Source organism: Astyanax mexicanus, chromosome 3 (assembly GCF_023375975.1).
Source record: "Astyanax mexicanus isolate ESR-SI-001 chromosome 3, AstMex3_surface, whole genome shotgun sequence".
NCBI classification, from domain to species: Eukaryota; Metazoa; Chordata; class Actinopteri; order Characiformes; family Acestrorhamphidae; genus Astyanax; species Astyanax mexicanus.
This window is the reverse complement of record NC_064410.1, coordinates 19,495,549-19,510,845: the sequence shown is the minus strand read 5'-3', so window position 1 is coordinate 19,510,845 and position 15,297 is coordinate 19,495,549. Positions and strand designations below refer to the sequence as shown.

At 37.2% G+C, this 15,297-nt stretch overlaps 1 protein-coding gene across 5 annotated transcripts in view; it reads right to left on the bottom strand.

Moving 5' to 3' along the window:
- The window catches only part of ptprua (protein tyrosine phosphatase receptor type Ua), a 558,925-nt gene that overhangs the window by 231,157 nt on the left and 312,471 nt on the right, over positions 1–15,297 (bottom strand). For all 5 annotated transcript variants that reach the window (XM_049476164.1, XM_022682961.2, XM_022682962.2 and 2 more), the window contains exon 5: positions 3,292–3,407. In XM_049476164.1, the coding sequence (XP_049332121.1) occupies positions 3,292–3,407 (116 nt within the window). The remainder of the gene's footprint in view (positions 1–3,291; positions 3,408–15,297) is intronic.

Below are 15,297 nucleotides of genomic sequence, written 5' to 3'. Positions count from 1 at the left end.
CGCCACTTAATGGCTTGGAAAAAATCTGGCCCAAGGCCAAACCTAATTGCTGACCCCTGCCCAAAACCATATTTTTTCCATTAATAGCTTAAATGTGTTCCTTTGAGGTAATGAAACATACCAGTCCTGCTTAAATAAAAAAAAAAAAAATCTAACTTAAAAAAAAGGCTTTTACTGTCGTAATTTCTGTGATGCGTCTGCATACTTTGGTATGGTTTCGTAGACACATCAGAATATGCAGATCAGACAATAAATAATACCGTCCCCCTGCTGATGTCCAACCATCTTCATCTCACCGCTATCAGAGGCACACTGCAGCTGCTGCAGCTCAGCCAATCAGCTCTCCCTCCTGCCCTCTCTCTAAACCCATACATCACCCAGTGCCCCTCCCAAACTACCCCTCCCCTTTTATAGCCTTTTCTAATTTGAGCTGAGGGTGAAGTCAGTGAAAATCAGGAGGTTAATGCCACTTTACATTCTTAAATTTCAATGGAAGTCAATGTAAAAAAAGATTTCTATTGGTCCCTTTTTTGACACAGTGTAAGGGACAGATTGTTTTTCAAATTATGTCGTGAACTACAAATGTTCAAAAATGGAGATGCAGATGTTTTTTGTTTTTGTTTTTATTGAACAGCGACAATATATACTTATTATGGATAGTAGCACATTACACTAAAACAAAGAAATAAATTAAGAAAGGAATGGATAATGAAATATATACAGTAGTTTACATATAAAATGTATTTTTGCTATTATTGTTTAAATTGTTCTAATTTTTATTGTAAGGTATGATTGAGTGTCTTAAAATGCCATTATAAATACAATAAATAAAAATGTATTATTATTTTTTGATTAATATATATATATATATATATATATATATATATATATATATTTTCTTTTTTTTTTTCATTTTGCATTTTTAATACAATTATGAAAGATTGAGATTGCTAAGATATATATGACATCACCAGTTGTAACACCAGTTCAAATCTTACATTTCACAAAAGAATCATATCAAGGCCCATGAGTGTATTTCAGGACTGTCTTAAAGGATGAAAGAAGCAGTTTTATCACACACTAATGAAGAAGTGTGTGTCCAACCGTCAAAATGGGAACAAAACTCGCATTCTGCTTCTCTCTGTTTCAAATCTTTTCATCTGGAGCTTTTATGTATCAACAATTGAGCGCGTGTCTGTCTACGTAATTCAAGATATATCAGTTTATGTGTTTATGTGGTGCAATTTAAAATTCCTTTAGTCAACAAAGGACTTTATTGTGATGGAATTTACATATAAAAGATAGCAGTATATTAAGAATCCAGTGAAGAAGTACAAAAATCTAAAATAAATGAATCCTTCCTGGAATATCCGATGTGGAGAGCTCATTTGCAGCAGACCCTTGCGAAAACTTCAATCGTTTCAAAAGCACTTCAGATGTGCTGCTTCAAGGACGGCGTGGAGAGGCTGCAGTGGAGATTTCTGACACGCCGATGAAGACTTCTCCCGTTACGTATGGTGGACGCAGGCCAAGAAACGGCCACTGGAGCCGGCAGTGGAATGAGCGCGCTCAGAGGAATGCTAATAGAGAAGCTGAAGGGGAGACTGGAGTGGGTTTGGCTGGAAGTGGCGTGGATGAATTAAGTGTGAAATTAGCAGGGTAACCTCAGCTTATCAAGGCATCTCTGAGTGGGCTGCTCATTTCAAATGTCTCCTAAGTGTAATTAGAGTATGTACTGTATACAACAACGCTAAGTGTGGGGAGCTTCTTCTACTGTATCTCTTACCTCTTTTTGTTCCACTGTTTAAAAAAAAAAAGTGTGTGCTTCTTAGCTGGTGTTGGACAGTGATTACTACAGTCCAAACTATTTCTGTATCTATGTTATTTATTTCAACATATTTAAAAGAAAAAAAAAAAAACATTTCACAAGTAGTTGCAAGAAAAAGTATGTGAACCCTTTTGCATTACTTGGATTTCTGCATAAATTGGCAGTTAAATGTGTTCTGATCTCCATCTAAGTCACAACAATAGACAAAAACATTCTGCTTAAACTAATCCCACACAAAAAAGAATTATATGTTTGCATGGTTTTATTGAACACAACATGTTAACATTCACAGTGAGGGGGGAATAATCGGTTTCCCAAATTCTCTTAAAGCAGCAGTCCATATTATTTTGTTTCGAAACTGAAAGCAGAAGCAGTAATTTCTGAGTGGAACCAGTGTGCTGGAATGACCTTCCTTGCTAAGCCTAATATATTCATTCTAAATACTAGGGTCTTTTCGCAGGAGTTCTTCTGTCCACGTCACACGTTTTTATGTACTTAGGTCACACGTATTTATGTACTTAGGTCACACGTACATCCTCTAAAAGAGGATCCGGCTCAGTTTTACTGAACGTGAGCTGCTGGTGGAGCATTGGAGACTTCAGAAGAGGAAACTCAGAGCTCAGTAGCTCATTCACTCATAGTAAAAAGTGAGGTTTCTGACTGAGAGCACTCTCTCTCTCTTTCTCTGTGTCTGACTGAACATAACCTGGATTCGGATTCATCCACTCTGAAAAGTGACCGTATCACACTTGCCTAGTATGAAATGATTCTTCCGCATGCTCTGTGCAACTAGCCATTCTCGCCCTAAATCCCTAAAAGTAAAATCAATATATCAAATTTTACCAGTCCATATATCAATATATCAAAAGTTAAATCATCAGGATATTATGAAATAAGTAAAGTTCACTAATGTTATTTTTTTTTTATAAAGTAGTGATGTTATGTTATGTAGTTATGTTGTAATGCTGTGCAATGACCTCAAAATGTGTTCCTAATCCAATTTTGTCACTTTAATGATATAAAATGATATTGGAGCCCCTGTGAAGAAGAGCGAGAACTAACCCAGTATTCCATATTCATTTAATCCCAAACTTGACTGTTGCTTTCTTCACTTCCGTCTTTCATTTCCACCTCTATTCTATTAGAGCTTTTCCACCAAAAATAATTGTGGTTCTTGAACCAGTTCTGTTCAGGCTTATAGTAAACCAGCCCATGTTTCCACCAGTTTTAGTGGAACAGTCAAAACCTCTTATCATACATCATCAATAGAGGGCGCTGCACAAAGGTGGTGAACACGGTTTGCACCGAAGAACATAGTATTCTTCGGTTTTCACTGCAAAAGAACTTTCCTGGTTCCAGGGTCTACATTTGTTGGTTTAAATGTGCTGAACTGGTTGAAAATTACCAAGAAAACAACAACCAAGAAAAGGTGCTGATTACAATAGAAAAACTCTGTATCTTACCTCCATGATGAAGGGATCAGTCTTGGCAGCTCGTCCCGTGGCTGCACACTGAAAGGTAGCGTTCTGTCCAGCGTTCACCTCCACATCCCCCAGCCTGGCGAAGTGAGGCACCTTATCTGTGGACAAGAACAGAACAAACGCATGAACACTCTTCAAATGAACAATGTGAAAATATATTCGTTCTGAGACAGAAAAAAAAAACACATAGAAACATAGATATAATTTATTTTAATATATTTACTCCCACAAGCTTATTTTTTTAGCTGCTATCTTTACTATAGCAGGTCTTACAGGATCAGCACAGGCACCAGTTTAAACAGGGAATACAACAGCCTCTGGTACATTATTATGGGCTGTTTTCTAGCTGTATGTTTGCAGCAGTTTACTGATATTCATTAACAAATAAAAAAATCACAACCCTCCCTGCCAATTTTAGTAACACAAATGCCTGGTCTAATAGCTAATAACTCTTTAATTTCCTATTTTATTTTAATAGATTATTACACAGCAAACAGCCATGGTCAAAAATACTTAAAGTACCCCTTTACTTCAATAAGAAAACACACCATCCATTGGTAAGAAGTTGATTGTGGTTGTTTAGACACCATTCAAACAATCCTTTGTTTCAATCTTCAAATTCATACCGCATTTTTTGCACTATAAGGCACACTGCATGATAAGGCACACTGCCAATTAACATCTATTTTCTGATCTATTTTCATTCATAAAACGCACTGGATTATAAGGTGCATTTTAAGAGACACTATAAGGAACTTATAATTCAGCAGGTCTCACCACTGAGTTAAGTTCAGGAAAGCTAAGCTAAGTAAACAAAACTGTTATAAAAAAGACTTTCTTTTACAGTTAAATGAAAACTGGATGTTAATCTACACACATTTCTCTCCTGAAAACTGTTTGTTTGGGTGAGTAAAGCGCTTCCATTTACTTACAGTAAGCTTAGATTTCCAAATTTCTTCAGCACTAAGGCTGGAGCATAAGCATTAGCATTAGCGGCTAATGCAAATGCTACTTCAGTGTAGGTGCTGGAGAACTAAACTGAAACACCTGTATAACACTGTCCTGTATAACCTGACTGGTAAAATTTGTACATAAAGCGCACCGGATTAAAAGGCACAGTGACAGATTTTGGGAAAAATTAAGGATTCTAAGTGCACCTTTTAGTGCAAAAAATACAGTATATATACAGTAAATATACTTTTTATCTTCCGTCCACGTCCAGGGAGGTTAGGTTCAGTGTGATGAGCTGTAAACCTCTTAGACTATGCTGTCAATATGTTTTCCCTCCTTTTGGTTTCTTCATCGTCTTTCTTTTTCCAGTGTTGTTTTTTAGTTAACACTAAAAAAAAAAAACTTAAAATAGTTTTCGTTAAAGTAATTTTTAATTCAGCTGAAAAAAAAAATAATAATTGCCCCAAAAACTAAGTGCATCAACTAACATTATTAAGTTTCTTGGTAAAAGTTGGTATAACTGAATAATCTGTGTTGGAAAAATTTACACATTTTAGTTGAACCCCAGTAGAAGTCAGGCCAACTACTTTGCACATGCTCCCTTTGACTCATTAGTTGAACAAGGTCTACTGAGGTATTGTGCATTGGGTTTTAGCCTGATGTCGGTCACGCTATTTGCATATTGGGGGATGTATCCCCGCATCTCTCACTCATCATCAATCATATGTGTGTAATCATATATAGATCCTAAAGGATAGTCAGCAGAACTTACAATACCACTTTATAGAACTTAAATTAATTAAGCCAAATAAAAACATAAAATGAATTGTTAAGGTGGTAAGACTTAATATTTGAAGATTTATTTAAATAAAAGATGAATTCATTTAAACTGTACTAAAGATTTTTAGTTTGCAGTAGTTGTAGGTGGTTTCCTTTAAAATCTAAAAGTTTGAGTTGGCCTCAAAACTCTAGTGCAGTAGGTTGCCTTGAAATGTTGGGTTTTCTCAACTTTTTCATTATTACAGGTCATTTTTCTCCATTGAAACTAGCTGAATGTGTGATTTCTATTCTGTCAACGTGTGAAAGATTTTTTTTTTCTTTTTTTACTATTTGAACAAGTGCCAATAACTTCAAAAACTGTTTAGTAGAAAGTTATGTGTGGAATTACAACTTTTTTTCTTTTTTTCTTTTTTCTTCCCCTATACAATCTAAAAAAAAAAAAAAACGTGTACCAAAGCATTTTTAACAATTTAACAATTGAAAAAAAAACTGGAATAAATGGCACATCCTTTGAAAGAAGTACACGATTAAACAAAATAAATGATTCTGTTATTTTGTTTCTTTTTAAGCTTCACCTGAAAGAACAGAATCATTGCTTGGTCATTTTTAAGTGTGATGCTCACTGTTTCACCAAAAAAAAAAATGCCCAATTAATGGGCTCACATGAGATTTGTATTATGAATACCTAAAGAACTATAGTTCTACAGTTGTAGTTTGCTCAATTCTAAACTGTAGAATTATCTCCCAGACGGATGTTGCCAGGCGTTCACAATGAGCACATTTTAAAACGTGGAACAAAACCTCATTTTTTCACCATTATGTTTCATTATTTAATTCTCTGCCCTGATTGCCGTTCTTTGTTACTTCTAAGTGTGATGAATGTGTGGATGATTGTTGCTCGCTGCTTCCACAACAGATTGCTCCATTAATGTGCTCTGGAGAAGACAAATTGCAACTGACGAAAGATTACAAATGCTCCTGCACCTCCGAGCTCAGACCCTCTCCCACGCGCTCTCTCCCAGGACAACAAGCAGATAGAAAGTCGGGATCAAACGGCAAGTTAAAACAGGCTTTTGGACATTCCCTTTGTACTGCGTGTTTCCCGCTGCACTCTTCCCTCTTCCGTATGTCTGCGCAATACAAATACCTTATCAATATGCCAGCGGCGGCTGCGACCCTGCCGATGCCTGTTCATCGCTTCCTCGAGCCGTTCTCATGCAGGAGAATTGGCAGGAATTATAATGAGCGATGGCAATTTCATTGGCTTTCATATGTGATAAATCTTGAGCAAAGCCACAAATGATGCCTCGAGTCTTGACCTCAGCGTTACATTGTTAACCTGGCAATTTTCAAACGGCAGCTACTGAATATTATGAGACTCTGTTAGACCACTTGCGGCACAACAAATATGAAAAAAAAATAAAATAATGTATATATATATATAGTAATTTAGTAATTCAGTAATTCATGTTAATACATGTTCTAGAAATCTGTTGATACACTGTGTCACGTCTGGTGCTGAAAGCGCTCCTTTTTCTCCCACACTCAGCTCTAACAGAGGTTCTCAGTCTAACAACTACACTACCCAGAACGCACCACCCGCTGACATCACACACACACACACCCGATCACATGACACATCACCTGCTTCCTCCAGGAAGTCCTGAATACTGATAATTGGTATTATAAAAGAGCTCCTCACGCACACACCTGTGCCGAGTACTGTTGGTTTATCCTCATTACAAAGCGTTTCTGATCTCTAGTCTCTGTATTTTCATGTATGACCTTGTTCTTTGTTTTCTGGATGCCGATTTTTGCCTGTTCCTCTGCTATTGGATTTACCGTGTTTGACCTGGACTGTTTATCGTTTCTGCCTTTTTGTCTAACCCTGCTGCTGGCCTTCCTGAGTATGATTCTCTGGACTGTTCACATTTATGGTGTGGTTTTGTCTATGTGGCTCCTGTCTGCTGGTTATTTACTGCTTCTGTTTTTGACTACTCCTGTACCACTGTATTTTTTAATAAAGAACCAAATCTGTATCTGTGCGTGTCTGAGTCTTGTCCCAAATATGACAATAAGACACCCCTCCACTTATTGGCTGCCTGCCATTTTTTGTCTCTTACGCTGGAATATATTGCAGTGTTTGTTTGTTTTTTTTTTGTTTGTTTTTTAGAGGCTAAGGGATTGTACAGGTTACTTGCATTTTTAGTTTGATTCGTTGTTGCTGTGGAAAATCATCTCACACGTTTTTTTTTTTTTGGTTGGGTCATGGTGTTGCTACAGTGGCCACTGTGGTATTCCATAGGTTGGAATACCATTGTATAATTACATGGTTGAAATGGTATTTTGGGTGGTTCCTAGGATGTTGCTAGGTGGTTGGTGTGGTTGCTATGGTGGTAATGGCCATAAGGAGTAGCAAAACTATTCCCGGTGGGCTGCTCTGTGTGTGGGTGGCTAAAAGAGCTAATAAGATAACCTGATTATAATGTATCATAATATTAAAGTGCATTGGTCCACAATAGCCTCAGTGCATGACCATTAGACAATCAGGGACAGGCTTCTTCTCCCAACGTACAGCGTAATTACAACAACTGTAAATGTTAAAACACAAAAGTTTATATGCTTATAAACGCAATATGTATAAAGGGTCTAAAAGGCGAGAAACAGCATGGCCAAAAAACAGAAAAGCTAACATAGTGTTTAGAGAGCCTTAGCTTTGCTAGATAACTTGCTTGTCTATTATGAGTAGGGACTGTTAGTCCCATCTCAAATGGTAAAAATTCCGTGAAAAATTATGTCTGGTTATTCCGATTAACTTCAGAAAAAAGAACTTGTAATGATGGAAACTAACAATGGAAAAAATATATCTTTACATGTTACTCGTCACTTGTTTTCTACATGTTTTATACAGTCATATGAAAAAGTTTGGGCATCCCTATTAATCTTAATCATTTTTAGTTCTAAATATTTGGGTGTTTGAAATTTCAGTTTGATATATCTAATAACTGATGGACACAGTAATATTTCAGGATTGAAATGAGGTTTATTGTACTAACAGAAAATGTGCAATATGCATTAAACCAAAATTTGACCGGTGCAAAAGTATGGGCACCCTTATCATTTTATTGATTTGAATACTCCTAACTACTTTTTACTGACTGGTTTGGGAACCTCATTGAGCTTTGAACTTCATAGCCAGGTGTATCCAATCATGAGAAAAGGTATTTAAGGTGGCCAATTGCAAATTGTTCTCCTATTTGAATCTCCTCTGAAGAGTGGCATCGTGGGCTCATCAAAACATTTCTCAAATGATCTAAAAACAAAGATTGTTCAACATAGTTGTTCAGGGAAGGATACAAAAAGTTGTCTCAGAGATTTAACCTGTCAGTTTCCACTGTGAGGAACATAGTAAGGAAATGGAAGACCACAGGGACAGTTCTTGTCAAGCCCAGAAGTGGCAGACCAAGAAAACTATCAGAAAGGCAGAGAAGAAGAATGATGAGAACAGTTTTTTTTTTGTATTCTTTCCCTGAACAACTATGTTGAACAATCTTTGTTTAGATAATTTGAGAGTTGTTTTGATGAGCCCATGATGCCACTCTTCAGAGGAGATTCAAATAGGAGAACAACTTGCAATTGGCCACCTTAAATACCTTTTCTCATGATTGGATACACCTGGCTATGAAGTTCAAAGCTCAATGAGGTTACCAAACCAATTTTGTGCTTCAGTAAGTCACTAAAAAGTAGTTAGGAGTATTCAAATCAATAAAATGATAAGGGTGCCCATACTTTTGCACTGGTCAAATTTTGGTTTAATGCATATTGCACACTTTCTCTTAGTACAATAAACCTCATTTCAATCCTGAAATATTACTGTGTCCATCAGTTATTAGATATATCAAACTGAAATGGCTGTTTACAACTAAAAATGATTAAGATTAATAGGGGTGCCCAAACTTTTCATATGACTGTAATAGAACCGTTGTTAAATGTGAAACATACATATTAGAGAGCATATATTTGTTTCTCTGAACTCAAAGCCCTGGGTGTACAAAGACTAGTATAAGAACTTCAAAACCGTGCTGGACGTCATCCACTAGGATTGGAGCTGTGGAGGTTTTTTAATCATTATGACTTGCATTTATGCGTCTCAGACATCTTCTTATGTCTGCTTCCTGCCATTACGAGCTCTCAATACCAAGAAAATTCTTTCCTGAAAGGATAATTTGTGTTTGTTTCGCTCCTCAGTCTCTCTCTCTCTATATATATTTAAATAATATATACAGTATATATATTTTTTTACCTTAGACAACAACATGCTTTAATGTAAAGTCCAACCAACAGCTTGGCAGAAATGGCAGGTTGGGGGATGAATGAAAGAGGGCAATTTTCTGTAATCTTGCAAATGTTCCTACAGCACAGAAATGTTAAAACGTCTCTGCATTTAAGTTACGCTCGGTACTGACCATTAAAGTTCCCACATCCGCTCTTGGCTTTGACGGCAGATTTCACACAAGGCTTTGTCCGAGCTAAAACCGCAAAAACTGTGAATGCTTCCCCGTCTCAGCTGCATCCGTAATTGCACAAAAATCTAGAAAATGGATCAGTAATAAGCAATGTGTAAACAGATCGAGGCAGCTGGGCTTAAAAGGCTTTAAAAATATATATGGCGGCCCTGACCGGGCAGAATGAAATCACACAGGTTTTTCTGTGTCAGCACCTCCCAGAGTGCTACATCACTACTGTCACTGTATAGGATTTCATTGGCTGTTAAATAGCTCTCTGTTATAGTGGATGACAAAGTATAAAACCGATTACATCTCTGAGAGCGATTTCACACTTTGTCACAACAGCCTCTGTGAACAGTTTAACAGCTTTATAACAATGTATACTTGTGCCTTAAATGTATATAAATGCCTTTTATACTTTATGCTATTGAGCTGGAATGACAAAGCAAATATTACACTTTAGAAACGAGTGAATTTTACTCTGTAACACTTTATATTTTATAGCTACATAGGGGCTTTATTACACCTACAGATGCTTTGGAGTTGCATTTGTTGAAATGCATTTATAAAGCAATATTTGAAATTTGATTCCCTTAGTTCAGAAATCAGTGTTTGGTGGTTTTTAATCACAGTTTTCATGCATATAGGCATGTTCTCCTCCACCAGTCTTACACACTGCTTTTGGATAACTTTATGCCACTCCTGGTATATATGTATACGGGTCTTAAAGGCAAGAGACAGTATGGCCAAAATCAAAATACAGAAAACCTAACATAATGTTAAGAGAGCCTTAGCTTTGCTAGATAACTTGCTTGCCTATTATGACTAGAGACTGTCAGTCTCATCTCAAATTATGTGAAAGTGCAGAAAAGGTACTTAATGTGTACAATTATGTCTAGGTACTCCAATTTACTTCATAAAGCAATATTAGAAATTTGATTCCCTTAAGCAAAAGGTGTGGACTTTTATTTACAACATTTATAACACTGTTATGAACTGTTATGATTCCTATAGGACCTATATTTTAATTTCATGTAAAACCACAGGACAACTAATTTTGCCAACACAGTGACATCCATCTGCTATCAAATATTAGTGAATAATCCAGCTTAAAAAAAAAGAGCAAGCATTGCCGATTAGCTGTTAGCCAGCTCAATTATGTCTAATATTCTGTTGCTTTAAAATTAGGGCTGTTAACGTTAAGCCGTTAACGCACGTGATTCATTTGGAATCAGTAATGCGTTATGTCTCTGCTGCTCCATGCTGTGCTGTTTACACACTGAGCATGGTATGTGCAGCGGTCACTGCTCACAGCCGCCCGACTCGCCCGCCCATTACTATGTAGACATCTGCGCTGCATGTGCCATTCTTGCTCCCGCGCCAGACAGCTCTGACCAATCAGAGGATACAACGTGCTTGCGTGGTTTATTGGGACGCATTTCGTTGCGTTTATGTCTATGCTTGTGTGAAACCAAACCAAACCAAACAGAGGGATAAAGAATGTCAGGGGCCAATAGGAAAGATGGAACGTTTGTATACCTTTGTGTACCTACTCAGAAATGTTATTTATTGGGTCTCAGCTGTTCAGATTGTGTTTGAGTTAACTCTATACAATCAAAGGCTACAGTGTAAAATAGGTTGGATAGCTAACTAAGTTAAATAAAGCTAAGCTAAGCTAAGTAAACAAAACTGTTATTCTTTAAGTAAAAGTCAAATGAATCTACACAAATTTATCTCCTGAAAACGGTTTATTTGGGTCAGTAAAGCGCTTTCGTTTATTTACAGTAAGCTTAGGTTCTCAAATTTCTCCAGCAATTAAGGCTGGAGCATTAGATCTAGCAGTTAGCAGTTAGCAGCTAATGCCCTTGAGTGTTCAGGTAAGCCAGGGTGATGTTAGCTAGCGGCTCGTCCCACTCAGTTTGTTTTACCACAATAAATGCACAGGCTACAGTCCGATATACTACCCTCTGAATGAAGTAAAAGCTAGTGCTAGTGCTAATACTGCTCCAGCAGTGCTAGCCAGGGTTAGCAGCAGGTTACAGGCTGATAATACTCACCTCTGAACAGTAAAAGAATTAGTGTTTAGCACGGTCAGTGAGTAATGCTAATGCGGCTCCAGCAGTGCTAGCTGGGGTTAGCAGCAGGCTACAGGCTAATAATACACACCTCTGAAAGGCTAAAGAGTGCGCTAAGCAGCTAATGCTAATGCTACTCCACTCTCTGTGCTGGAAAACTAAACTAAAACTCCTGTATAACACTGCACTGATCCTTATAACCTGACTGGTAGAATGTATACATAAGGAGCACTGGATTATAAGGCGCACTAAAGTATTTTAAGTGTGCTTTATAGTGTGAAAACTACGATATAGCTCACAGTGCTGCTAGTTGTTTAGACTGGAATAATGTGGGCAGATTTAACATTCATGAATACAGTATAATCACAGAGTAACACCTAAAAATAAATCCATATAATTTGAATTTGGCTCAAATCACACCTAATACTGATCACGCAATGAGACAACCGTTCATTCCTCAAGTTCTATTCTCTCCCTGAACTTTTCTACAGCTCCTGCCAGCAGTGTTGCTATTTTAAAAACAGAAACATTCCTTTAGAAACTTTCAGCTCCTGAAACATTTTCACAGCAGACAAACAGCCCAACTAAGGTAGCGGCTTTGTTCCACCCTGTAGAGAGTGAATGTTATTCCACAGCATCTGAGACCTACACAACCCTGCATTCTGCACACAGAACACAACATGCTGAGCGAGAAACACAGAAACAACTCCACTTTCCAAAAGCATCCTGGGTACAGAGACGATGCCTCAGCATCGTGCCGGGGAGAAAAAAAAATAGAGGACAGAAGATCCTCTCTGCTCTAGTTGAAAATTCTCCAGCTCGTCTTTGCTCTAGTTCTAGTTGGAGAGGGCGGCCTGGGTGAGCGGCCTGCAGCGATGCCCTTGGTGAGAGAGAATGAGGAATTCTGGGTGGCCTGGTGGCCCTTATTTCCATAAGATGAAATCATAGATAAACATATCGGAGACCTAGATAGCTGAGATTTTATATTTCTACTCCTTTTCCAAGCTGTGATATGATGTAAATGTATTTCCTTTATACAGGTGAGATGTTTAGTGATATGAGATCCTGATTTGTGATGGATCTGGTGTGGTGCAATATGACTCAGAACAAAAGTGACTCAGAACACCAATACAGTAAATTTTTTAGCATCTCTACTGTTGCCAAAGTGAAGATTTACAATAATAATAACATCATTTGGATATGATACCACATTATATTCAAAATCGTCTATGACATCAATTTGTAACTGAAGCCTAACTAGATTAGGGATGTGATTAAGAGCCAGGTTTAGGTTTTGGATTTAGATTAAAGTTAAAACTTAGAAGTTAGAAGTTTTGGATAGAAGTTAAGGTTAAGGAAAGGTTTAAACAGAGGTTAGAACCACTCGAAATAAAGTTTTATCATAGTCTCTATACGTTGTTTTCTACAAGCATCCACAAGTTTTTCCCACTCCTCCATGCAGAATTATTTCAGCTGTTTGATGTTTCATCTTCAATGTTTGTATGGAGGGCCTCAAAAATCCTTTAAGCATATTTTAATAAAATAAATTATTGTGGATCTAAGATTGAGATTTTTTTTGGTCTAATCTTGTAATTATTGATGTGTTTATGTTTAAATGTTTAAAAGTAGTTTTTTTCAGAGTGTCTTAAGTCTTTGGAGCCAAAATAGCACAAAAAGCAGACCCGGTGATTCATCTTCAATTATACCACAGTTAGTTCTGACCCTGTAATGTGATTGGCTGAGAGCCGTTCTATGAGTAACCTAGAAATTATGCAGCGCTTACAAGCCAAACAGTACAGCTACAAACAGAGCAGCAATTTTTAGAACCAAACAGATCATATTCTCTGGTCCTCTTCAACTCAAAATCTTTTAACTTACAGCAAAATTGGAAATGTGGTATAATTGCAATAATACACTTGAGGTCACAGCTCTGAAAAAATAAATAAATAAGAAACCACTTAAAAATGATGAGTTTTTTTTATTTTACCAAATTGAGTACCAGGAGTAAAGGCATAAAGTTTTCCAAAAGCAGTGTGTAAGACTGGTGGAGGAGAACATGCCAAGATGCATGAAAACTGTTATTTAAAAACCAGGGTTATTCCACCAAATATTTATTTCTGAACTCTTTAAAAACTTTATGAATATGAACTTGTTTTCTTTGCATTATTTGAGGTCTGAAAGCTCAGCATTTTTTTTTTTGTTATTTCAGCCGTTTCTCATTTTCTGCAAATAAACGCTCTAAATGACACAATATTTTTTATTTAGAATTTGAGAGAAATGTCTGTAGTTTATGAAATAACACAAAAATGTTCATTTTACTCAAACATTTACCTATAAATAGCAAAATCAGATAAACTGATTCAGAAACTGAAGTGGTCTCTTCTTCATTTATAACCACAGGCAGACGGTCTGACAGAGCATGTGTGTGCCCATCCAAAACAATGACTAGTATGCAGAAACAGACACATATATAAGTAGTTTTGACATTCGAGGCAGGAGAGGGCGATGCCAGTGTGAGGGAGTAGTAAATTCTTAATAAGTGTGATGTGTGTGTGTGTGTGTGTGTGAGAGAGAGAGAGCTCGGTATTGTGCGGCATCTTAACGAGAGTGCAGCTTATTTAATGAACGCTGCCGAAGCGACAAGCTGCACCACCTGTGACCAGCAGCAGTCCAGCTTCCAACATCCGTCCGACAATTCAGCCGCTCAGGTGAGTCTGGCCCAGCAACACCCGTCCCCCTATAGTGCCCTGGAGGACTATAAAACGCTATTGTTTGCTGAGAGGTTTCTGAAAGTGTCTGGCTGTGGAGGAAAATGGGGTCTGTGTGCTTTCTCTCAGCCTGCCCGCTCTAAAAAAGGCATTCTGAGACTCAGCGGCTTTCATTAGCTCGTAAACACCCGCCATTACCATCCATTAACATCAGGCTGGATGATGCTCCTCAGAAAGGATTAGACTAGCCAGGGGCCAGAGAGACGAACGCATACCAACAGCCAACTCCTCCAGCCAAGAGTCGTACACACACTCACTCTATCACAAATTCACGTCTCCATGTGAAAAAGATTGAATGCAACAATAATAATGGCGTAAAAAAGTAATTCAAAAAGTAATAAATCGTGAAAAAATTGTTTTAAAAAAAGTGATCAGGTAAAAAGTGTAAAAGACGTGAAAAAAAAAATTAAAATACACAGGGAATGTGAAAAAAGTATAAAACCCTATTGAATGCAATGCAACATGTTAATAAACATGGTAATAAATGTGGAGCACCAAGTTATATGGAATGCCATGTAAAGAAATGTGGAAATATATGTGGAATAAAATAGAAAATTGTGTAAATATGCCAAGACCACACCTTAGTGGAGTCAGCGTTCTGTCCTTATTAAAAACAATTCTGCATTGTAGAATAATACTAAAGACATTTAATAAAAAGGTGTTAAACAAACCAGAATATGTTTAATATGTGTTGCTTAGATGACAGCTTCACATCTTGGCTGCATTTTCTCAGTCAGTTTTATGAGGTAGAGTCACCTGGAAAGTTCAGCTTTCAGTTAACAGCTGTGCTGAACTTCTCAAGAGCTTATTACTTGAATGTCTTGTCCTCTTAACGTGTTTGAGAGCATCAGTTGTAAAGCTGTGTAAAGGTATACAGTAAGTTGGTATACAGTGAAAAGCCGTAAT